General features: G+C 41.1%; 1 protein-coding gene across 2 annotated transcripts in view; it reads right to left on the reverse strand.

Annotated features, from left to right (window-relative positions):
- Cpa6 (carboxypeptidase A6) overlaps positions 1-27,172 on the reverse strand; it is a 315,011-nt gene that overhangs the window by 168,548 nt on the left and 119,291 nt on the right. For both annotated transcript variants that reach the window (XM_006974688.3, XM_076563702.1), the window contains exon 2: positions 24,970-25,045. In XM_006974688.3, coding sequence (XP_006974750.2) covers positions 24,970-25,045 — 76 coding nt within the window. The remainder of the gene's footprint in view (positions 1-24,969; positions 25,046-27,172) is intronic.

The raw sequence follows: 27,172 nt of genomic DNA on the forward strand, positions 1-27,172 counted from the left end.
AGTATATATGTATATACATGCTGTGGATATCGCTCTGTATGCTGTGAATGTGTTGCTATGATTTGGTTGATAAATAAAACGCTGATTGTCCAGTAGCCAGGCAGGAAGTATAGTATAGGTGGGATAAGCAGAGAGGAGAATTCTGGGAACAGAAAGGCAGAGTCAGAAGTTGCCAGCCAGACACAGAGGAAGCAAGATGTAAAAGTACCAGTAAGCCAAAAGCCATGTGGCAACTTATAGATTAATAGAAATGGGTTAATTTAAGATATAAAAACTAGATAGCAAGAAGCCTGCCACTGCCAAACAGTTTATAAGTAATACAGGCGTATGTACATATGTATATATACATATACGTATATGTATATATACATACATGTATGTATATATGTATATATATAATACAAATGTATATATGATCACACAAAACATGTGTATAGCTTAAAGAAAAATTACAAAGTAAAACTCCATGCAGCCATATCCACTCAGGTCAAGGAACAAAACCTGACCAGAAAGCTTATGTTATCTTTTTTCTGAGGCAGACTTATTCTCCTGGTTCCCTCCCCCCCTCTGTCTCTGTCTCTGTCTCTGTCTCTGTCTCTGTCCCTGTCTCTCTTTTTCTTGGTTTTTCAAGACAGGGTTTCTCTGGGTAGCCCTGGCTGCCCTGGAACTCGCTCTGTAGACTAGGCTGGCCTTGAACTTAGAGATCCACCTGCCTCTGTCTCCTAAGTGCTGGGATTAAAGATGTGCAGCACTCTGCCCAGTTCAATTCTTCTGGTTTTTAAAGCAACCATTTTGTTGGTCTGTTAGTAGTTTCGTCACCTAGCCAGTATTTCCTGTCTCATCTACTCTTAATTTTTTTTGTTTCAGTTCTTTTTTCATTTTGGGCATTTGACTTGCTTTGTTCCGTTTTCCTGTGCACTAATTTGGAAGTTATCTCTTCTCTCAAAGCCGCCCTTTCGGTATGTCTTGTGGGACTCCTGCCGATGAGCTCTCCCAGTTAGGTCTGACCACATCTTTATACTTTTTGGTGTTTGGTTCTCACAATTACACTTAAGTTTTGGTGTGAATATCTTTCTTCTTTTAAATCTACATTGGAAGGTTAAGTTGCAGACTAGGCACTTAATTAATGAGTATGTGGATTCAGCCTGACAGGACTATAACCCTCTTGAGTCTTCTCTTCTACTGTCCAGTAGTAACTACAGACACTTTTTCTTCTAGTTTTCCACAAAACTAACAGTAGCAAAGAACATGGGAGTGGTATGTGCACTTTAATAACTGAACCTTGGCATATGGATGTGACTCTTTGATATTAGCTTAAGATAAGCCAGATACATCACAGCTGGGATGACGTCACCTTTTCCCAAACTTCAGAATATGTTCCTCCTTCTGACGCAAATGACGGAGATTCAGCTGTCCTTGCTCTTTCATAGTAACATGGCTTGGTCAGGAAGCCCCTGCTGAATTGCATTCTGTGTATTCTTAGATCTGTCTACTTCTCTTCTGATTATCTCAGAGCTCTCTGGGGCTGATCCTCATATTCTAGAAGTGGTTGTTCTGGAAAATCATAATACCTGAAAATTTCCCAAATCAAGGATGTGTTTTCTTATATAACCATTTTACCATTATGGGAATCCAGATTAATTCCTATGCAATAGTATAGCCTATAGTCCTTATTATGACTGGTTTTTCTTATCTAGTATCATAGTTTTATTTATTTATATTTCTACTTTATTTCTTTTAGTTTGAAACATTTTCTCAATCTGTCTTTGTCTTTTGTGTTCTTGTTTTAGAAGAATATACTTCACTTATTTTGAATAAGCACTGTTTGACCTATATTTACTTACGGTTAGATTCTGATTTAAGTATTTTTCTGGATATATTTCAGAAGTGACATTGTGGGTCTCAGCAGTTAAGGTCACTTATTGCTCTTGCTGAGGACCCAGGTTTGGTTCCAATACCCATATCAGTTGGCTTATAACTGTCTGTAACTCCAGTTCAAGGAGATCCAACAATTTGCCCTCTGTAGGCACCTGAATGTACATGATGCTCATAAACTCATGTGGTCAAATATTCATACACATACATTAAAAAAAGAAAGAAAAAAGAGAAGTGACATTGTACCTTCTCAGTGCTAAGACTGCAGTAGACACATAAGGTTGATTTGTCAAGTCTCTGCTGGTGTTAACTCTGGTCACTTGGCTTAAAGTTGCATCTGATTTCTACAATGGAACTTACAGTTTTATAATTATAGTGAATATCTTATGAGGAGTGTGTTTGTGACTCTTTGTCATCATTTTGAATATTGCTGTTATAGCTTGAATATTGAATGTTTCCAGTAAGCTCACATACTCTGGGCTTGGGTGTCAGCTGGTGGCATTCTTGGATGGTGCTGGGAACTTTAGGAGGTTGTAGAGTCCTATAGAGGTTTCCTAGTGAGAACTTACTCAGGGTCTGAGAATTTGAGCTTGCTTTACCCAGCAGGGCTTCATAAGGGGATGATTTGATCTTGGGTGTGGCTACCAGGTGTTTGGAAGGGTCTACACTCGGCTGTGTAGTGTGCTTTGATCTAGCAAGGGGGAGGTCTTTTGCCCTGCCCCCTGGCATTGTTATAAAAGCCCTTTGGAAGAGGCAAAGGAACTGCTGGGTTTTGACGTAGGTCTTCCCAAAGCTATCTTGTGTTTCTGTCTTTCCTCTCCTCATCTAGGTCCCTTTCTATCATTTCTTACCCTCTCTCCTCTTCATAGGAACCCTTTTAAAAGGTGGGAGCTGGCCTCCCACAGGAGATGGAGTCTGGTTAGAGGATGTGGGTCAGAGCAACCTAGCTCGTTGGTATCTTGTCTCTGGCCTCTCCCTGTCTTTAGCTCTACTTTCTGGCTACCAGGAGGAAAGGAGCATCTACCCCATGCTAACTGCCTTGTTGTTCAGGCTTGCCTCCCATCCTCAACAACAAAACCAGGCAATCACAGACCAAAACCTCTGAAGTTGTGAACTAAATACTTTTTTCTTCCTTAAGGCCAGTGTTTTCTCAAATATTTTTCTCCATTCCAGTCATAAAATGACAGACTACAATTTTCTCTTGTTGGGATGACAATTAATTGTGTTAGGTTTTTCTATTGTATGTCGTGTATCTCTTTGTTGTGGGAATCCTTCTGGAATAAGTACCCTGCCACCAATGAGAGTAGAAGAGAGATGTCACTGATAGATCAAAGCCAGAATAGCTTCTGAAAGACTTCGATTTCAGGTCCAGTTTGCATTCTCATTTTATACTCTAAAGTCACGAAGTGGGACAAGCAAGCAAGCAAGATTTTACAAAAGCACAGTGGCAGTCAGCAGGTTGTTCAAGACAATGGCCCATTGATTCAGCTGTTTCTCCAGGTCAGTCTGTTTCAGGTAGGAAGTGAAGTCGTGCTTGGCAAATAGGCAGTGCAAGCAGTGCTTTAAGTAAATCACTAAATAAATCAATAAACCAGTGTCTAATAATCGGTCTTTTATACCTTATTCTACTTCATCTTCCCCTGTATTTTACAATTTCATCGTTTTGTTGTCATACTTATCTCCGAATATTGTCTTTGTCTTCATTTCCCCGATTCTCCCTTTAGCTGTATCAAACACACTGTTTAACCTGTCTACTGGGTTTTTAAATTTTATATAGTGTATTGGTCAGTTGTGTGTTTTAATTTTTTGTTTTCTATTATGTAATCATTTTACACAGCTTTTGGTTTCTTGCTGCCATTCTGAAAGTCTGGGTTTTTAATCTCTAGATGTACAGAAAGTATAAATGCTATAACACACCAGAAACTCCATTTAGGTCTGTTTTTATTCCTTTGCTCTGACTACTTCATGCTGTTTTATTGCCCATGTATTTGACCTTCTTTGATTATCTGTGGACATTGTATTGCATTTTAAAAAGTTATTTATAGAAATAATTTGATGTCTACCTCGGGATTACTCATTGCTTCTTGGCCTCTTGGCTAAGATCAAGTGTCCTTGGTGTTATTTGCAGAGAGGATTTTGGTTTGCTTGTGAGGCTACTGTTTTCTGGCCCATCTTAACCTGACTCAGCACATGGGCTTTTTCCTGAACCATGGAGGTATTTTGAATCATGGCTGCTTCACTTTTAGTCATGAAGTCTTTTAAAGTGGGCAATGCTCCAAAGCAAAAGATGCAACATGCTGTAGGTTTGCCTGTTAGGAAATTTATCCTTGGCAATTTCCCACCTCCTTGTTGTTGTTACCTTTATAACACCTCATACTATCTTGTGCTACACCAGTTTACTTTGTGTATTGAGATTGTTTTCAGGAAAGTGTGAATTTAAAATGCAGATTTCACTGTCTTAAAATGGGAACATTAGCTTCAATTACCTAAGTTAACTGCTCAGCTGGCAATTTCTACAGCAGTGGTTCTCAACCTTCCTAGTGCTGCAACCCTTTAATACAATTCCCCATGTTGTGGTGACCCCCAACCATAAAATTATTTCATTGCTACATCATCAATGCAATTTTGCTATTGCTATGAATTGTAATGTAAATATCTGATATGTGACTCCAAGGGAGTCTCGACCCACAGGTTGAGAACCATTGTTCTAGAGGAATGCTTGATGTCTATCAAGATATCAAAAGTTGTAGATCATAAAACCAACTTTAAATTTAGTTTTTGATAACACAGGAAAACAAAACTTTGGCATTTTCTATTTAGCAAGTAGCACATGTTACTTAATGTAAGGGTGATAAAATTTGTTGACATGAGTTTTACTATAACATATTGTGTTAGGCTTATTTGGAGGACAAATACATATTAAAATTTTTCTCCTTGTTATAGTACCAAAAACAGACCCAGACTTCTTGCACTTATAAAAATAACTGATTTACATTTAAATCAAAACCTTTGCTTCTAAATAAATATATTTTTGTCCAGATGATGAGCGAGAAGAACTTTTCCAATTGTCAGCTCTTTCTAGCTGGAACCTATATGTCTGGGACCCGATATCGCCATAAAAGGGAAAAGGAAAGTAGAAGGTTATTGTAGTAATTCCTCTTTGGTTTTACTTTTTTGTTTCAGTTTCAGTTTCATACCTTTATATATTGAATTTTGGTCATCTTCCCCATGTCCCCTCAGCCCCTCTTAGTCACCGAGACTCCTCTTCCTGACAGGGGACCCTTTACTCCCATGCCTTCTTTGTGTAGGTGATACTGAGTTTAGTTAGGACTTCTTGCTTTAGTGTGGGTCAGAGGTTATTTTCTGGAGCAAGGCCATCTTATCCATGGCTCCAACACTGAAGGAAATGAGACACTCTCTTCTCTCCCCTAAGTGTTCATTTTAAAGGGGCATCTTATGGTAATCATTATTATATTTAAAATTGTGTTTCTATAATTCACAGATCTGGTAGAAAACTAACTGAAAATAATTTGCAAAATTTTCATGACATTCCAAATTAACTTGTGATATTTTTAAAATATTTATTTTGTATTTTTAATTTTGTGTCTCTGTGTGTCTGTGTGTGGTTATGTACACATGAGTACAGGTGCCCAAAGAAGCCATCAGATTTCCTGCAGCTGTAAGCTTTTCAGATATAAGACAGCCAACCTACAGTCCACCCCCATAACCTGCCTTGGTGGATTCTCACACCCAAGACTTGAGATGTGTCCTAATTCTTCCCTCACCTCCTACCAAGACCCAGACGGCTAGGACAGCTCCTCATCACCAGCTGCCAAAATGACTCAAACCAGTCAGTCCTAAACTGCTTAGCCCACCTCATCTGTTCCTTCCCACAGAAACTACAGTAAAAGTGTTTCCTCACAGTTTCTTCCTCTGCTTCAGGGAGAAGCCCAGGGACTTTAGGAATGTGGAGAAACAGTTCAGTCACATCTCAGCTTAACATAACTACAAAAAGCTAGATAAACATTTTCAAGAAAGGACACGAATACTTTTTTTACATAAACATCCATGCTGGGATTAAAGTATGAACCAAATGAGTGTAAATTTGTGAACAAAGTCTAGTACTCTGTCACATGTTGTCAAAATACCACACTCTGTGGAGATGAGAAGGCTGCAGGGCATGCACACATATCCCTGTACATAGTAAAACCCTGAGCATTCCCTATAATTGTTAAAAATGGAGACCACCACTATGGCAGATCTTCTGAAAAATAACTTAGAGGTGAGTACAAGTTCTCCTGTGGGATATGAGGTGTTTCCATGGCACCATTATAAACACTGTATAAATAATGTGCAGAGGATTAGCTGTGCTGGCTCATGAAACAAGTTTACATGTCCAATAGGGCTAATTCCTCATTTTAGTTCAACTTGTAATAACCACAAATACCAACCTACATATATCTTTGAAATACTTGTTCTTGTTATTAATAGATTCTTAACATATTTTTCTTGAGACAGGGTCCTGCAGTTTGTTTTGTAGAGCTGGCTGGCCTTGAACTCACAGAGATCCACCCACCTCTTCCTCCTGATTGCTAGGATTAAATGCCTGTACTACCATGCCTGGCTTAAATATATGCTTTTAAGTAAAATAAATAATATTTTATACATCTTTATCTGCCTTGTTTCCCCAAAAGTGACCAGATGATACTGTAGGAAGTTCAAATGCACTGTTTAGACTCTTTGGTGGTGACAAAACTGTTGAGATCAAATGCTTATTGAAATACCTGTCACATAGAATTATTTTGGGAAGCTTACAGTGAGTGGTATGACCCATATTTTAAAATAGTTTTACACCAAGGTTAAAAATTAAACATTATTTTTGGTGATATATGGAAATTATTTAGTTCGTGGGCCCATGAAAACAGAAGTCATTTAATGCATAAAACATCCCCAAGAACTAGAAAAGGAACTGTTTCATCCATGTTGTCTCTGAGTTAGGCAACTTGATTGTACAATGAGTTGGCAAAGGTAAAAAAAACAGGAACTCTTCAAAACATTTCTGGTTGGGGTGTGAACAAAGTCCCTATGCAAGGCAAATTGAAAAGTATCCAAAAATTAAAGTAAACAAACTCTTTGCAACATAAATTCCATTTTAAGAACTGAGTCTACTTGTATATATATGATTGACTTTTTATATGGTTGTTCTAATTAAAGATGTGTTAGCATGTCCATAAACTAGAAGACTATACAGCTACTAAAAAAGAATAAGGAAGTCTTTTATATCTTGCTGTGCATACCAAGATATCCTAAGTGAAGGAAGCAAGCAGTATAATTTTCATAAATTATTTAGTATAATTTATGAAAAAAGGAAGAAGAGAAATCTATACCTACATAGATGCATATAAATATATAGATATAATAGTTTGCATAATTAGACACAATATGAAGGTATTTTATAAGTTCATGTTGAAATACATGTTTATATTTATATATCTATTTACCTTCTTGGATTTATGTAAAATATCCTATAAGAAGCTATGAACTTGAGTTGCCTGTGGGTATAATTAGGTGACCAGAGAGATGGGAAACAGAACTGATTTTTAAAAAATTACACCTCATTTAAAATTTTTTATTTTGAGCATTAGCAATGCATCATTACCTACTAAAAAGTAATCTTACTTTTTGTAAGCCCCTTTGAACCTCTGCATATTATAACAAAAAGGAATTATGCTTTGGAGACAAGCCCTATTTGTCGGTAATAACAGCATAAGCTTTGTTTCTTTTAAAGTACAAACAAAAGCAGGTGTCTACTCAGTCCTTATTTCTGTGCCGTGTTTAGTCAAATTCTGCATGAAGACATGGCCTATGACAGCTCATTGCCAGATCTTAGAGAAATAGAAATAAAAACAAACTTGTAGCACTCCCTCTATGCTGACTAATTGCTCAATGTAGAGGGAATTGGAATGAGATGAGTTAGCTCCTCAACCAATTGTTAGGCAATTATACAGCCCAATCAATTTCAAGAGTAATGGCGTCCTAGTTAGGGTTATCATGGCTGGGATGAAATACTATGGCCAAAGCAACTTGGGGAGGAAAAGGGTTGATTTGGCTTAGGTTTCCACATCACAGTTCATCATCACAGGAAGTCAGGACAGGAACTCAAACAGGGTCTGAACCTGGAGTCAGGGGTGTAGGTCACGGAGGAGTGCTGCTTACTGGCTTGCCCCCTCTGGCTTACTCAGTTTGCTTTCTGGTAGAACCTAGGGTGACCAGGGCAGGAATACCACCACCCACAATGGGCTCCCCCATCAATCACCAATTAAGAAAATGCCCTACAGGCTGTCTACAGCCATATATTATGAAAGCATTTTCTTAACTAAGGTTTCCTCCTCTCAAATGCCTTTAACTTGTGAGGGGTCTCCCTTTCCCTTGTGGTCTGCTGGTCACCAGGCTACAAGGACAAAGGGAGCAGAGGCAGCGTGCAGGGCTTTGTAAGGTCTGTGAGTAAGATGGAAATAGCTTTCTGGGAGACAATTTCAGTGTTACAGCTCAGCTTTATTCCAGGGTAAGGGAGGTATATAGGATGAAGACAGCAGCTGGGCCATCAGCTAATTTGCATTTGGCAGCACAGTTCTACCATAGAGCTGGGAGCATAAAACTTAAATATCACATGGGCAGCCCAGGAAGGGCATCTCCAGGGATCGGTGTCAACGGTCATGCTTGAGAGAAGTCAGACATCCAGGCTTAGGGACAGCTTTCAAGGTAAGTTTAGACCTCTGAACCTAGAGACACTGTCCAGGTAGGGAGGAAGCCCTGATGGAAAGCGAGTCCTCCATTTTGCACGGAGCTCAGAGAGCTGTCCAGACATGGTGGACTGCAACCTTAACTGCATGGTATGCCAACAAGCTTGTGTCAAGGTGACATAAAACTCTTCAGTACAGATAGCGAGTCATGTTCCCTAATAGAAAACGACAGAAAGCCCATAAAAAAAAACAAAAACAAAAACAAAACAAAACAAAACAAACAACAACAACAACAAAACACCACTTGTTATTTCCCTACCTGCCTGGGAACTGTGTGAACTACAGGAGCTAATATTTTTACAAAGAAGTTGAAATTCCTTGATAGGCAAGAGTCAGATAAGTAAATTTTTATAATCTTGACTTTTGTTTATCTTCCTTAGAGAAGAGAATCCCTGAAGCCAATGAATTTCTCATAATAATCAAGAGATTAAGTGTGACAAATTGATTTGTAGATGGCCAAAGTGGCAGGATTAAGTTCCTATTTTTGAGGTTTGATCTGGGCTTTGTCTATTATATCCTTAGAATGCTTTTAGTGAGAAGGACCATTCTGTGTATATGAACTGTTCCACACGGTATGTGAACACAATTCTTGGAATATTTCTGATTTCACTTTCATCTTTCAATCATATACAGTTTCCCAGGGGAGATCAGAACAGTGGTTTTCCCAGACTGCTTTAATTTTCATAATTAAATTTTTTTCTTTGATGAGAAAATTTAGAAATTCATTTAACTTTTTGTTAAATTGCAAACATATTTCTTCTTTTGAGAGTTCTGTCCTTTATTACACACAATTTTGGATTGTGGTTGTCTAAAAGGAAGAAATGATTTACACTAATAACATAAATACTAAACACTTGGCAGGCCCTGAAGCATGTCCATGAATTTTTATTTAAAATGAAGTGAAATCATTTTAGACTCACTGAAGAGTCTTGGAAGTGCCCAGATCTGTAGTCCTCATGATAGCCTGGGTCTGTGGTACTCATCTGCTGTGAGAATTTCCTTCATACTCTTCCTTTGAAAGTAACCAAGGGGCTACTTGGACCACTCGGCCATGTTATCCCTAGAGCTCCTGGGGGTTAAACTGAGCTGGTGATGCTATGATTGTTTGGTTTTGTTCCACTTTTGTGGACAGATTCTCTTTGTAAGTCTGCCTCTGTGTCTCTTCCTGTCTCAGCACCCTAGTTACCCTGGACCCTAGTTAAACCTGTGGGTACCCTTAACATGTTTCATCCTGATAACAAAAGAACATATCACCCAACTTTCAAACATGCACAGCTGTGTCTAGGAGATATGACAGGTAGAATTACTATACGGAAGGAGTGTGTGCACAGGCATTTTGCTAAGAAAAGGGAAATGACACTGAGAAAAATGTCAATGGTCAGCTTCAGACTATATTGGCTGGCAATGGAGGCTGTGCAGGGTGAGTGGAGGTGAAGAGAGCTGCTGTTTACTAGCCTTGGGTTGTTCTAGTCCAGCTGGTGTGCTGTTCCTTAGTACTCCGGTGTGAATGAGAACACATGCTTCTTTAAGGAATTCCCATTCTGAGAACAGACTGAACAGGAGAATAACAAGTTTCTTCACTGGACAGAGAGGGACAGACACCCTATTTCTGGAAATCAATTGAACACAGCTTCCCGAAGAGTCAGTCACACGACCTTCTGATAGGTGGGTGATGAAGGGCCTCGCCCTCACCTTCTTCAGCCTCTGATGTCTGCACAAATCCTCTCCTCCAGTGACATTAGCCCTGTCACTCCACTTAACATTGTACTCCCTGATGCCCAGCCTTCTTCCGGGCTTGACTTCCCTTTAGCACAGTGAACTGGGTCCCCCACAGCCTTTTATTGGTTTTATCCCAGTAAGAGTGTGTCCCAAGGTCACTGCCATTCTCTTTACTTCTGTAGCTCCCAGCATCCAGAACAGCATTGGAAACAGTGGTCACTTCATAAACATTTGTGGACTATATTGTTATACATGTATAAAAGAGTTTAGAGATTAGAAAAGATATGATGTATTTGGAGAACAGAGAATAATCACATTATGTTGATTTTGAATATTCATAAGGAATAAATTTGGAATAAATATGTGGGATTTTACCAATCTACCCTTACCTTAATGATAGTGAGCCCCCCTTGAGTTCCTTGTTCAAAGGTTCAGTTTCCATTCGTTGCTATATCATCAAACAGTACATGGGACCCTCATGATGGACAAAATAAGGTATTCTGTTAAGGTCTGCTGAAAGAAGGAGAATTTTTATGTCAACTCTTTAAATTTTTTTTTTAAATTTTAAATTATGGGTTCGAGTGTGTCTGTGCATGTGACTGCAGTACCTGTAGGAGCCAGTAGAGGGCATTGAATTCCCCAGGAGCTAAAGTTACAGGTAGTACTGAACGTTGATGTAGGTGCTGGAAACTAAACTTGGGTCTTCAACAAGAGCAGTACATGCTCTTAGCCATGGGCTTTTAGCCACCGAGTCACCTCTTCTGCCCGGACCATTTTTTTTTTCAACTGTGGTCATCCAAAGCTTCTAGGACTGTTTATGGAACCATAGACTCAGAGCTGCTTGTTGGAGCAGTGAGGTTGATTTTAGAGGAGTTGTTTTTCTGTGTTAGGGCAACATGGGCTCTGGCAACAAACGGACCAGAATGTATACTGGTTCAAAGTAAGTAATTTCCCTCATTTTGAGGGCAATTGATCTTTGCTGTGGGTGATTTTCCACTATGTGGTTTGAGAAGAGACCCATTCACTTTAAAGCTCCAATATACCTTAAGGCATTATATCATTGCACAGCCAGTGGACAAGGAAGAGAATGAGGAGGCTACATGGGGTCAATCTGAGATCTGGTCATCCCTTCTACATTATCTTCATGAGATAAAATACATACACACAATTGCCCCAGCACACAAGGAGGCTGTTCTAACATATGAGCCCAGAGAAATCTGATTTTGGGTGCCTTTTCAGTGTTCTTTTAATCATTATGTATCTGCTGGAGGGACCATCCAGAGTCCCTTCAATTCACATCATCTTTTCCAATATGCCCAGATGTGCCCCTTTGCTCTGAGAGTCACTAACTCAGAGCAGGTTCTGTCTTTTGGACCTTCCCCACATGTCAACTGAAAAGCTTCCAGCTCTGACAGCACAGAACCACCCCCAGCTGGCCTCAGGACACTGCACTCCAGGAGGCAGGCACTGTGTGTCCTCCATTCTCCTCTGCCTTCTCTAGGAAGTTTTCTTCATGCCAAGCTGAGGTGGATGCTGGTGAGTGTGCTTCAGGAGGCCTGCAGCTTTTCCAAGCCTGTTTCTCATTCTGATTCTGTTTCCATATGGAGTCGTTGGCAGTGGTATAAGATTTTAATGTGGCTACATTATATTTTTGATCAACTTTGATTGATATCTTAGGCATATCCAATTTTCTCCCATTAAGTTTCACTACCTATGCTTGTCAAGTTATTTTCTAGAGAGAATCGTCCTCTCTGCTGTTTTACTTCCTAGGCCCCACACTGCCCTTCTGGAATTCAGTAGAAGCCACTCTAGGGTCATCTGAAACAGGAGGCTGGGGAAGGGGGAGAGTGCCGCTCACTTTGCAAACCTGAGCACTACAAACGGGCCTCCCCTCTTGAACACACTCAGTCTTGTTTCTTACATTAGAGTCTAGACTCTGTCTGACCACGTTGCCCTTGTAGCTCTCTGATTCCCTTTACTCATCTTCTAAACTGAGCTCAGCTCTTCTTCAATGTCTCATTTTCCGTATTATTTGTAAGGATACTAAAAAACAATATGTTAGCTGGGTGGTGGTGGTGCACGCCTTTAATCCCAGCACTTGGGAGGCAGAGGAAGGCAGATCTCTCTGAGTTACAGGCCAGCCTGATTTACAGAGTGAGTTCCAGGACAGCCAAGACTACACAGAGAAACCCTGTTTCAAAACACCAAAACCAAAACCAAACAAACAAAAAGCAATAAGTCTACAATGCAAAAGAAAAGTATTTGTTGGTCATGTAAGATAAGCATGGGCTTTCTTGTGAACTTTCCTCTGTATACACAGATCCAAGGAATTACAATGTCAGGATTCCCTATTCCCTTGGCCTCTGCTTTTTCTGTCATTCAGACAGCAGGAGGTATGGAGGGAGAACCGCCATTCTCTAAGGTTTCGGTTCAGAAGTGATCATGTCTCTTTGTGGATATGTCCTGTTGGCTCTGCTTAGTTATAAAGCAACTAACTAGACACCAGGGAGGCTATAAAATACAGTGATGGAGAAGGAGAGAGAACAGAATGGGTTGAGTCCCTAACAGTCCACCACATAAACGGAGATCCCTATAGCAGTTCCTGGGAGCCTGGACCCCTCTCCCCACAAGAGATGGATGACTTGTACATATATTCACTCACTACACTCACATCTCACATTTCACTTCATCATTGACTTTCCCCCAATATTTGCTAGTATGGCTTTATAATTTTCCTCTTACTGCTATATTAAAGTTTTCAAAAATTTTGATTATAACCGCTTCCAGCAACTGCCTTCTAGCTTGAGAGCACTGTTCAAAGATTTGATGAAGAAAAGGTCACTGGTCAGAGAATTAACTTTCAAGGCTTAAATTTTTACATTCCCTGTTGTGATTAGGTCCACTTATGATTCTGTTGCATAAACTGTATTTATGCAAATTATTAAGAAATAAATTATTAAGAAATAAATTATGCCAGGTGATACTTAAGTCTTATGAATGTCAATATTTACCATTTATCTTGGCCACTTTAATCAACTATTCACTTGACTAATGAGGGCTCTGATGGTCCTAAAGGAAATTGGGATGATCCTGAGAGATTTTGCCACTCCAAAATCAGTTGTGTGCTTTCTTCATAGCTTGTAAATGTCTTTCCCAATGTTTGCCAAATATTTATATGAACCAGTGAGCTCTATGGTGTATAGAATTGCTATTAGATTTAAGTGCAAATTTCATGCCCATCACCACCCTTCCTTTCCCAGTTTCTGAGTATATCCTAAGCTATTTACACATTCACCTTAGAAACATAGCTCTCATGCTTGCGTCAATCATTTAGCTATATCAAGATGATCCATACTTAAGTAGATTCATCCCATTGTTAACCAAGGAAGAATTTAAAGGACTTTGAGACTTGCTGAAAGTGTCAGGAGAAATGGCTAAGGGCCCAGGGCCACACCGCTGGTAGACGGTGTTGTTAATGAAGCCATGTCTGTGGCAATCCCTGGCTCCCTCCTGTCAGAAATCCTGCCTCAGCCTATGTGGATTTCTCAGTCATCTTTCCTGCTCTCAGTTGGCCATCTGATAAATATTTCACAGCAAACTTTTTCTTAAATCATGTTCAAAGGAACCCCTGAAGTGGGAAAAATCTTCTGCAGAATGGAAAACAGAGCAGCTACTCCATTTACATCTATAAACTGAGATAGTACTGGCAGTAGCTCTTTATAGTATGTGGGCTTTATGAGATAATGTGTACTGGACAAATGGCACTGTGCTAATCACATAGTGAGTATGAATTGTGAAATCCCTTATTTTTCCTTTTCTGGTGGGGAGAGAGATGGGTAAGGGCCTCCCTCATGCTATATCACAACATGACAGAGAGACAGAAAGATCATCGGGGACCCATGAAAGAGAACAGAACAGCCCATAATAGTCTTCATAATAGTCTGCTCCTATAGCCAACTAGTCAATCATGAAAACTGCAGAAATCTTGCTTAACAACTTAATTGTATATTAAAGGACCCATTACCTTTCCGTGTTCTTTCTCTGGGGACCATATTTCAACATAAATTTAAGAGGGGATAACCATATTTAAATCACGAAATAATTTTATATTGAAATTTCTTATAAAGTCAACAGCATAGTGTCTTAATCAGAATTTCTATTGCTGTGATAAAACACCATGACCAAAAGCAATTTGGGAAGGAAAGAGTTCACCCCACATCAAAGACCATGGACTCAAGCAGAAGCCAGGGGCAACATTATTTTTCTGGCTTTCTTCTCATGGCTTGCTTAGCCTGATTTCTTATATAACACATGACCATCTCCTAAGGATAGCGGCCCCTCTACACACCTGGGATGGACTCACTCAGATCAATCACCAATCAAGAAAATGCACCACAGACTTGCCTACAGGCCAATCTTCTGGAGGCATTTTCTCAATTAAGATTTTCTCTTCCTGTAATCCAAGCACTTGCGAGGCAGAGGTAGCTGTATCTCTATGAGTCTGAGGCCAGCCTGATTACCACAGAGAGATCCTGCAAAAGATTCCTTCTCAGATATGTCCAGGTTGTATCACATTGACACAAAACTAGTGGGTACACATGCACATGGTGTCCGAGTTCTGATTACACTTCAGTGAATTTTGTTTCTCAATACAATTTGTTGACCTAATGAATGGCTATCTATCCCAAGCCAAGCTCTTAATACAGTAACTGAATTTTATTTCTAGAAGAGACAGTAATATTGAAGAGGGGAAGAAGGTTATAGATCATATCTTACTCTCCCCCTGTTTATTCTACTTATTCCTTTTCCAAAGACTCAAGACTTATTCTGTTCATCAAAAGGTTGCAACTATCATGGAAAAGTTTAGCCTGGTTCCATACACAGAGGCACCTTCTTCCTGTGCATCCAATGTTTTCTCTCTCATGGGGAAAATAAATTAAAATTTGTGGTGTATCATCTTAGCTCCTCAGAATCCCTGCACTAGGTCAATACATTTTTGTTGATTGGTTATGCTACATGTTCTGTACTGTCTCCTTTCATTTTTCATAATAATATGATGCTTATTCTTAGTCCAGATCACAGTCAACTTCAAAATGTGCACAAACTGTGAGGGAATAGGTGGAACAGTGATGATCAGATAACCTAAAAATAAATGTAATTATAAAAAAAATCTTAGAAATGTTTGTGGTACCATGGGAATTTAATCCCTCTACTTTTATACAACTAAAAATAAATAAATAGATAAGTAAACAAAGTGGTAGAAAACAGGAAACTCCTTTAATGAAGCAAAGTCTTTGTGGTTGTAGATGATGAATATGTAAAAGCTGCTTTGAAATTTTTAGAGCACAAAACCACTACATATGTATCCCTAATAGCTATTTTAGGTTCTAAGGAATGAGTTTGCTAATCAAGTGTGTCAAAGAATGAAACAGGTAAGATATTTTTGATTGTACAAAACCACAAATTGACTTCAAGGCAGAACACCTGAGCTCTGATCTTCAAATTCAAATGCTCCAATAATCAACATTATTGTGCTCACTGTTAGTCAACACCCAAAGGCAAGAATGTCGAAGTTAAGAATCTAATGGCAGATTGCAGATCTCACAGGTGTCTTTCTCAAGAAACTTCTTACAAGCTGTTGCAGAAACCTTACTTCCTCTATAAACTTTCCTTGGTAATTGAAGAAATGAACAACACTCTGTACCTCATAACCTTGCCCATCACACTATACCACTGAATCCATTACGTCATCATTAGGAACTCATTCTTATCTGCACCTATAGTTTTAGGTTTTAAAATCATGGCGACAACATGTTCAGTCACCTATCTGCTCTTGATAAGAATCCAAGTTTGAGTTGTTGGTATTATAATTCCAGGTAAGTAGAAGGGTGAATGAATTAACTTGTTTATGCATTTAAGGAAATACTTGTTGAGTGCCTACTATGGTCAGGTGCTGGTGCAATAAAGGTGAATAAGAGGTTGATCCTACCAAAGAAGAATGAAACAGTTCTTTATTTTTGGAGATGTTCAGTTTGATAAGAGAAATGAAGAAATGGAGGGCCAGAGAAAGTAGGTAATGTAATGATTCTCCTGTAACTAGGTCATGGAAGAGTCAGGATGCAAGCATTTCTGTGGGAGGTCACAAGGCTAACTGCTTTCCTCTTTTTCTCTATATAGGACATCAAGTGGTCAAATGTAGAGAGAGGCCATTTCTTTAGCCACTGTTACTTGTTCCGAATGCTTGTGCTTTGATGTTAGCCATTAGTGTCATGGTCCACTTCTCCAACGGAGGTCCTAGGGTTCACATCCTACTGCTCTCTAACCAACACTAACATCTAAAACCAACCAAGGCATACATGGAGAATGACTTCACATTTATCCAGTAAGAAATGCAGGGCTTAAGTCAAGTCTTTGTGGCCATGGCTGATTTATGTACAAAGCCTTCTCTAACTTCATGGGTCTAAGAAACGTCACCAACATAGTCTTTACACTTGATTGAAAACCTCAGTTACAGAAAGCATAACTATATTTTGAAAAGGAATTTCATCTAGTCATGCATCATTGATCACATGTTAAAGTCTATAAAAAGGTATTATTGAGAGGTTCACAATTAACAAAAAACAAAAAATTCTCTCCAATCCATTTATAGGTGAAAATTTAACAATAACTATAACTGGTGTCCTATAATGACCAACAAAAAATATGTATAGTTTGAAAGGTGGGTCTAGAAACAGTAAAGATATTTTCTGATTTATACCTGGGCTGTGTTTCTGGAGACAAGATAGGTGTAAACTCCTTTTAGCATCATTTTTTTTCTGCAGATGCTTCCCCATCTACCATATGCATTCCCAGAAACCTTATATTTCAAATCCATAAGATCTGATCAGTCTATTGGAGTGATTTCAGGGAAACAACAAAGTGATATGGATGCTAGGGTGCAGCTCTCCACAGAATCCAATGCCAGTCAAAGGATTTCAGGAGAACCTGGTGCTTTGGCTTCAGCCTCAAAGATAAGTGGTACTCACTGTGTGGGCAAAGAAGAGAAGAAAGAGGGTCAGCTTGAGAAATGCACATGGGTGAAAACTACCATAGTCCAGTAAGACTAGGTGATGACAGATAGTGAGAAATATTATCGAGGTAGGCAAGCATCATCTTGAAGAACTGCTGTGTCACACCAAAGGAACTATGCAATACACTGGTAGCCCTTTACCTTGATGATATGCTGAGTTTCCTGGAGTATTTAACAAATGCTAATAGCTAAGGATCATTTGAGCAAATGATTTGAAGTCTCGTGCACTGGGCCAGATGTCAGCCTTTTATAAAATGTTTTCCAGAGCCAAGCATCATGGTGCATGACTGCACTCTAAGATACTTGGGAATATGAGGCAGGAGGATTATGCATGGGCTACACTGTGAGTTCAGAGCCAACTTGAAAAATTTAGTGAGACTGGATCTCAAAATAAAAATAAGACGTGTTAGGGATGTAGCTAGGAGGTAGAGTACTTGTCTACCATTCACTGGGCCTGGGTCAATCCAATCCTTAGTACCTCAAACAAAACAAAAAATCTCTATAGGGATTTCTGTGTGTGACTAGGGTTGTAGATTACTGTTGTCATCCCTGGGGGACACTTAGACAGGGTCAAGTGGAGGCAACTTGTTAAGGTTTTCATTTCCACACAGTGGGGAGGACAAGTAGAAGAGTGTGTGACAGCAGCATGCAGGCTATCTGGATGAGATTTTGGTCTAACAAGGACCAGGGCCACGAGTGGGGAAGTGGTAAGGATAGACTTAAGCAGCTGCTTTCTTCCATCTGGGATTTGGAGCTTGGAATGTGTGTGGGGTGGGAATAGATGGAGGAGGCCTGGAAAGAATGACCCCACATTCTTTCCCAGTCTGTGTTGATACCTTATAATCCTTTTATCAGGTGCTGCGGTCTTGGTTTTCACTCCTTAAATCTGAACTGACCCTGTCCTTTCGCAAGTAGACTGTGGCAGATGTGATGTCTTCACTTGGGTTTAGGGAAAATTACAAGCCTATTCTCTCTCTTTCAGAGCCCTGTGACTCCAAAATAAATCACCTTGGATTAGCCATATAGATAATGAGGCACATGGCCTACTTGTCCTTTTATTCCAGCCTTCAGACCACTAACTGCATGGGAGGCCATGAGAGGTGAGGATTTGTTCTGCAAAGCCCTGCCAAGATCATCTTCTATGAGACCCCGTTGGTTTGACCTCTCTAAATCTTCTGTCAAATACCTTAGAGAAGGCAGTTTCTGTTGTTCAACAAGACCATTTTAAAAACTAACCTAAAAAGGGGATTTTTAGCACGTCAAAACTACCAAGTCCTAAGTGGAAAGGAAATACGGTGCTGGTACCAGCCTGAGGTCATACCACCAACTGAGTTGTGTCACTTGTGGTCTCTAGGGCAACCATAATCACCATCATCATGATGTTGAGGAAGGCTTCTGCAAGAATGCTTCCAGTGTACTCCCTTTCTTCACATGCTGTATTTTATCTCCCTATGCTGGCACTGTTTGGTTTTGTAATTGATCACAGCCACAAGGAGGGAGAAAAATGTGAGCAATGCATCATGATCGTATGCCTGGCCCACCAGCCTAGATTATGAGGGGCTTCCATGCCAGGGAAAACAGGGGTACTTTATAAAGCCTTTAATAGAAAAATGAGAAGACTGGGTTTTCTTACTTTCTACTGGAAGGTATCTTCAGCCAGAGCACCAGTTTGTGGCTATTTGAGGGTAAGTGTTGGATGCTTATTGCTGAGTTATCACAGATTTAGTAGTGTGGCTTTGTGGTTGTTCCATTGCTGTAGGTCTGGGCAGAGTGAGACTGGAGTCTCTGCTCAGGGTGTCGCTGGGCTGAAATCAATGTGTCAGCTTGTGCTGTGATCTCCTCTGGGGCACAGAGTGCTCTGTTCTTGCCAGTCATTGGTAAAATGTATTTCCTTTGTAGAAATGAGGTCCTGTGTTCCTTTTAGTATTACTAAGGAGGCTCTCAACAACTAGTAGCTGCCTGCAATTTCCTGCCACGTGGCCATGTCCAGCATTTGATTTCCTCCAGGCAGATGTGAGCCTTTCTGATTTCCTCTCTCACATCAGGCGGAAATAAACATCCCACTTTGGGAAGGCTCAGCTAATAGGGTCAGAGTCACTTGAATACTCTCCCTATGATCAAATGATATGGGAATATAATTATACTTACAAAATTCCTTTATGGAAATGTATAGATTACTTTCTGTGGGTTACCTAGGAGGGGGTGTGTACACACCAAAACCAAGTATCCCTGGGAACATCCTGGAATCCTCTTTCCCACAGCAATGAGTAAAAGAATTTATGATTGTCTGGGCCTGGTGACAGATGCATGTCCCCTAGCACTTAAGAGGCTAAGGCAGGGGGATTGCCTGTCAGAGGGCAGCCTGAACTATATGTAGAAAGACTGTGTTGGGGAGGATGGGAAGAGAGGGAGAGAAGGAGGGGGAGGGAGAAAGAGAGGAGTGGGGAGAGAAACTGTAACCACACAATCAGTTTCTAATATAACTAGGACTCTGTAACTCCCATAGTATGAATTCCACCACCCAAAGTTTTCCAGTTGATATAACCATCTAGTTAGACATAAGATTTTATAAATTCCAGGGGTTCCAAAGTTCCTGCAGCCCCACTGTATTAGAGTACATATATGTTCACTACAGCACAGATCTATAAAGAGGGTTGAGGGGGACCCACATTCTAGACAGCAACAGCAATCCTCAGGGATGGAGCTTTTCTCATGGCGAGTATAGCTTTCCAGGGTGGAATTTTTTAAATTCCTTCTTCTCTCATATATTCCATCCTGACGGCAGTTTCTGCTCCCTCCTCTCCTCCCAGCCCCTTCCCCCCAGATCCTCTGGTCTTCCATTTCCCTTCAGAAAAGGAGCAGGCCTCCCAGGGATGTCAAGCTAAGATGGTTGTTGCAATAAGTTGCAACATATTTCAAGTTGCAATAAGTCTAGGCACATCCCCTCATATGAGGCTGGATGAGGCAACCCAGTAGGAGGAAAAGGGTCCCAAGAGCAGGCAAAAGAGTCAGAGACAGCCCACTCCCCATGTTGGGAGTCCCACAAGAACATAAGCTCCACAACCATAACACATATGCAGAGGACCTAGGTCAGACCTGTACAGGGTCCCTGAGTGTTACTTCAGTCTCTGTGAGCCTCCAGAGTGTGATCTTGGTATGACTGTCAATGACATCTGACCACCAACTGATACCTTTGAGCTTGTGCTCCAGTGTGAAAACACGTGATTGAGTCTTGGACAGAAAGGACAATTTCCTGTCCTGTCCCATCTTGCCTCTGATGAGGAATCTGGAAACAGAAACATTCGTTTTTTCCTTTAGCAGGGACATGCAGATTGCATAACAGACACTCTGCGTCCTCACTTGATGCTACTTCTCTTCCTTCTCAACACAAAGAACTGGTGAGGGACTGCAAGCAGAACAGTGTTTGGATTCTAATTTCACTCACCTGCAAACTGTTCCTCTTCCATCATAGCTTGATTTAAGCCATGGTTATGGTCTTAATTAACAATTTAATTGGCTGGTGCTTTCTCAATCCAGTTCTCTGGGGGCACGGTTTTCTGTTTAACTTTCTTGTTTCAATTCTTCAGCAAAACTATAAAATTTAATTAGGAAAGCCAGCAGCTTTGTAACAGCAGCCCTATGTCTAATTAGTTATGTGTTGACCGTACGTTCTCAGATTCCACTCGATATTGTATGCACATTTTGCATTTGATCATGTTTCAGATAAGGCATTGTGAATTTACAGCTTAAGCATGTCAGTGAATCACTTTTCACTTTCCCTAAGAGGCTTGGTTATAGCCAGTGAATTCAGGGAAATTAACTTAGAGCTGTCACGTAGGAAAATGAGAGCCAAAGGGCAGGATGTGGGTGGTTACTGTACTACAAGTCTGTTTTCCATTGCTGTGGAATAAATCAACATCAGGTTAGATGTTTAAACAAAGCCCACTTATTATGTTCCAATCCTTCGTATCAGTGGTCCAGGCACATCTGCCTGGATTCTCCTCAGGGTCTCAATGGGCTAAAATTAAAGTATCCATGTGTACACTCTCATCTGGGCCTCAGGGGCCTGTGATCTGTAGGACTGATGTCTCCATTTCATGGTTACCTGTCAGCTAGGGATCATTCTCATATCCCAGAGGCCACTATCATTGTCATTCCTAGTCACATGACTCCCAAGAATGGTTCCCAGCATAGCAGTTTGCGAACTGCTTTGAGATGACCAGGAACAATCCTCTAACCTCTTTCCTCTGTGAACAGCTGGAGAAAAACTCTTTGCTTCTAAAGGTTCCTCTGATTTGCGCAGACCTACCCCAGGTGGTCTCCATCCTGCTGTATAATGTAACATCAACACGGGGATGACCATCCCACCCTGTTCACAGGAAAGGTATTCCACAGGGCAGGAGCAAAAGGGTACAGAGAGCTGGAGCCATTAGAATTCTGTCAACTCTAGCTTGTTCTAGGAAAAAGGGACAATACTTCTCGTGGCAGCTCCTCCTTTTCTCCCAAGTTCACTGCACAGGTTCAAGGAAGCAGTCTGCGATGACCCTGATTCTGGCCTATGAACTCCGCAGGGCAGAGGATGACAGAAAGGCGAGCCTTCTTTCCCTGCAGACTGCTTTCTCTAGCTGGCCAGAATTTCTGCTCTCCGCCATGCGAGAGGATCACTTGGTGAATCAAGAATGCAAATTTTAAGATGACATCAAGGCAGGAGGGATACTTCTAGGTAGAAAGTTATTAAAATTCAACACCTCAAACTCCCGTCCAGGAAGACTCCCTCACTTGAGAAAGGAAAGGAAGCAATGTGTAGAAGAGGCTCAAGAGAGCAGTCGGACATGCTGTCTTTAGAAGGGCCTGTCTGCGTAGCTTTCCTGGGGCTGGCATCTGGGAGCTTAGATTTTTCAGAAGGCCCCATAGCACTGCCACAGAGAAGAGGGACTCACTGTGCCTACACTGTTTATGCAAACAACACGGTTCATGCCAAATACCTGGCTTTCTTCTGGGAACCTGGAATTTGGGTATGTGTTAGGAAGAACATGGCATAATCAGGTCCCCATAAGAATGATGAGTACTGAGTCTCTAGGCCCCTTGGCATCCACCACTGTAGATGTGGGGATTAGGCACGGTCTGTGTGATGCCACTAAGAAGATCCTTGGGAGCCTGTGCCTGGATTTCCCTGGACTGGCTCGAGTACTGTTCCCCTCTGCTGGCTCTGCTTTCTGTCTTTCCCCAGTGTGCTTGGCAGCTGTGGAGGGGCTTTCATGATGAGTCACATGAGGCCTCGTGCCAATCACTGAGCCCCTGACATCATTCCTCGTTGCTGCTCTTCCCACCCTTCTTTCAATTGTCTTTGAAGTTCCTGTAGCTCCAAGACATTTTCTCCATGGCTGACTACTTTCTTTAAGGATTAAATGAAAGGCATTTTTTTTTTTTTAGAAAACTTTTTCTGTAATGGTTGTGTACAAGTTTCCTCTGAGATTGAAGCATTCCATCCTGCAGGAAAAGGCTTGAAGCCAGAAGGTAAACTCCTCAAAATAACTCCAGGAAGTCCCAGAAACTGACTAGATTCACTAGGCCTCTCCCTCCAAGAGTGAGCAATAAATAACTCTGAAAGTCACTCTTAGACAAGCCAAGCTGCGAAGAAGACTTTGAGAGAAGACTGGCTGCCTAGAAGAAGCAGAACCCAGCCACGCTTCCTGGAAGAGGTTTAGAACAACTGAGGCACTTGGAAAGGATGCTCTCCAACCTGCTGAGCTGCCTGCAGGCTGTGCAGTGTGCTCCTGGCTGCCAGCCTTTTTATGAACTATTATTACCTGTGCTGGGGTGGGCTTGGTGATGCAGCTGCCTTTGAGTCATTTCTGTTCCTGTAAGTTACCTGTCCGCCACACTCTTGCAAGTAACCCCAATAAAACTAATTGGTTTACCAAGTTGGACTTTGGTGGTATCCATACTTTGGTCTGCCATGGGACCCCTATGTCTAGGGTAAGTCAGTACACATGTTGCATCTCCCCAGGAAAAGTCTTGCCACACAACAATTACCACCCATATAAACGTGCATAGTACATGTGTGGCCATCTGTGCCAGTGACCTTCTGAATGTTCAATGTATTTTGCTTCCATTTGTGAAGCAATTGTATCTCTTTTGATAATGGATGGTCACTTACCATTATCAAAAGTGACAAAATGAAGAAAACCCCTTGTTTCAGTATTCAGTTCAGAATAGCTGCTCCCTCAAACAGTAGTCAAAGTGATTTCACTCTTCCTGTGCTGTATTTAAACAGGATGGTGGTGGAGAGGGAAAGGTCTACTTGAATTTTCTTTGCTTCTCTGCAGCGCTCAGCTCCCTGGTGGGATGTTTGGGAAGTATCTGGTTATTATAGCTGAGAAGAACATTGTGAGGTAGACAGTCCTGGCCTACCACAGAGCGTGAATGCCAGCACCACAGGGCAGGGGCAGGGGAGGGGAGCAAGTCTATCTGGGTTAAAAATAAACATGGTTCCCAGGAGGTAACAAGGTACCATTACTTGTGTTGGGGTCAGAAAAGAGGAGGAAGGAAAGAGATCAATGACCTCAGAGTTCCAATCAGAGTCCATTTGCAGATAAATGCAGTTTTTATAAGGAAGACACCAAACAGAAGAACCAACCTGTAGGGAGAGATCCAAGGCCTGGTAATTACAAACCATCCACCTAGAAGTCACTGGTGGACTCTCTCCCACATCCTCTAGCACCTTCATCACAGAGGATTGAACTCCCATCACCTAGAGAAAATTTTACTGTCCCATGTTAAAGATGAATGAGGCCCCTCTGGCAATCTGCTTGGCCGTCTTTTAGAATGAAGCTCCAAACACCACATGTTTCATGACCAGTCTATTTCAGTCAGCGTGGGGGAGAATTAATAGCCACACTTCTCACCTGAAGTTTTTAGCTGAAGCTGACAATTGTTGTAAACAGCGATAAAACGATGAGAGACTCTCACTCCAAATCCATGCAACCCATCACAGAGTGAATGAGCAACACCTTCAGCCTTTGCTGAGAAAACCCTTGAATTACAGCAGTGTTAATAACTGAACGTCTAGTTTCAACTTCCCCAATTTACTTCCACTTAAAGGTTTAATCCAAAGAAGTAGGTGGGCATGTTTTAGGAAGATTTCAAAATGGAAAAGTGGAGTTCTGAAAACTGTCAATTAAATTCACAACCCCAAAGAAAACATTGACTACCACTTCTAGAATATTCCAGACGCTCACTGGGAATACAACAGTGAACAAAACTTCCCAAGAAGCATCCATTCTACCTGGCAGATGGATAGCCAGTGACTAGTAAATAAATAGTGTGTTAGATAATTTATGCCTTGTCTGCATTCCACTCTCCTTTAAATGCTCTTCCATGCTGTCTCTTTACTTGCTTCCTCTGGCTAATTATTTTAATAATTCAACCCTAGTGAGCAAAACCAAGTCACAAAAACACAGGCCACAGGCTTGACCACAGGGCACGCTCATGTTCCATTACCTGGAGTCGGTGGTAAATGTTCTTCAATGCGAATGCTTCCTCTTCGGTTTTAGGAGTGAGTCTTATCACCTTATCACTACAAAAGAGGGGGAAGGTCAGAGTTACTATTTAAGAGTAAAGACAGACATTGGTTTTCTTTCTTCTTCTTTTTGTTTCAGACAAAGAAGAGTTTATTTAGCACATTGCCAATGGTGTGCCAGGCATGAGGATAACAGGAAACGCCTGCTAGTCTTCTCTGCCTTAAAAAAAAACAAAACAAACAAACAAAAAAAACAACTTTTAAGAAACCTTGTGCTTTTAATAAAAGCAGTACAACTTTTCACTGAACCTTAAGTATTTAAGCCAATTGGTATTCTCTGATTGCGTCCAGTTTCTTTTCTCAGTCTGAATCATCTTTGGTATTTCATCAGGCTTGGAAGATAGAGACTTACATATTATATCATGCTTTTACCTTTTAGAAAGGCCGTTTCCAAGATGAGGTAAGGCTAATGGGGAAGGCATCAGCCCCCAGGGTGATGGTTTTTAGGTCCGTGTGCTCACTTCTAATCCTTTAGCTTTGCCATTTCCAATGACCTCATCACACCTTCTTCAGGTTCATGAATGAAGAGCCTTCTTGGCTTGCTGACAATCATCTAGTAAATTTTGAGCAGCCTTACTCTAATGCAGCTTTGTGCTTTGTTTTTTTCCAAAACCATAGCAAACAACCTCTCAGTATCACTGTCAGGAAATCCATATGAAGGAAAGCAGAAGGAAAAACTGTCAAGTCTGTATAAAGCAATGCTAAACGTAACCTTGGGAATTTAAGCATGAGCACATAGCTTTCCTCTCCGGCGCAGATGCCTCTGACCTTTGCTTTTCTGGATCCATCAGACCCTGGTCTCTCCCACCTGACCCAATACAAATCTTGGCAGCAATAGGCAGCTCAGCTGGGTGCTCTGGCTTTTCTGATGGATGGATCACCTGACAGCTTGCTGAGAAACGGCTCCATCTGGGGCCCTGTCAGCTCCTCCAGCGTGCAGAGGAAGCAATCTGGAGCTGGTTTACAGCCACAAGGAGAGGGTTTTTTTTTTTTTTTTTAAAGATGGATAATTCAACCTGGCAACTGGTTCTTCTTCCGAGAGTACAGGGTATAAAAAGCCCAGCACCCCTGGGATTATTTAACTCTGGAAATGGTAGCTCAAACCCAGCATTGCCATTTTTATAACAAAATGGTCAATTTATCCAAGCCTTTATAAATTCTCAGGCACGGCTTCAGAAGTGTATTTATTGCTACTTGCTCATCAAGGAACAGAAAGCAAAGCTGCTACACAGGGCAGACAACAGAATGTGATCCCTTTCTTTTGTAAGCCAGTGATATATGTGGATGGAATCATCAGTAATCCAACAAGAGCTCTTTCTTTAGCAGGGAAATCCATGTGGCCCCAAATGCCCATGTTTGTTTCACCGAACAAAAACCTTATTCTTTCTGCATCTGACAGCCAGTATTTTTCTGAAGCAGGAGCCATAATTTGGTACTGTAAACAGGGAGGCTCTAGGTATTGAGTTTAGAGAAAAACACAGCCGGGCATAGCTAGCCAAGATGCCTCGATGTTTTCCTTTTCATGTGTGGAAGTTAAATGATAACCTCATTGTGGGAGTCCTCACTTTGTTTGAAATGTGAAAAAACACACACAGGCTGGCTGGCTACTGAACATCTGTGGACTTTCCTGTCTCTGCCTCTCGTTTTCCTAAGGGGCACTGGGATGAGACTCAACAACAGAGTGTCGCTTTATGTAGCGTCTAGTTATTTTTCCTGTTGGGTTTATTTCGGGTTATTATGTGAGTGCACAGTCCACCATGGCAGGGAAATCTTGGTGTCAGGAGCTGGAGGCATCTGGCTGTATGGCATCTGTAGTCAGGGGGCAGAGTGTGATCAGTGTGGATGCTCAGCTCGCTTTCTCCTTTTCATAGGCTTTGACCCAAGCCTAGGTAATGTGCAGCCCACATGTAGGGTGAGCTTGTCTTCCTCAGCTAACCTCATCAAGATAATTCTCTGCATACACCCAGAGGCTTGTCTCCTATGGGATTCTAGCTGTTTGTTACCTTGATACAATAGTAAGTAACCATGGCATGTGGGTTCTGGGAATCCAAACTCAAGTCCTCATGCTTGGGCAGCAAGTAATTTACCTGCTGAACTATCTCCCCAGTCCTGATGGATTCCCTT

Source organism: Peromyscus maniculatus, chromosome 2 (assembly GCF_049852395.1).
Source record: "Peromyscus maniculatus bairdii isolate BWxNUB_F1_BW_parent chromosome 2, HU_Pman_BW_mat_3.1, whole genome shotgun sequence".
NCBI lineage: Eukaryota > Metazoa > Chordata > Mammalia > Rodentia > Cricetidae > Peromyscus > Peromyscus maniculatus.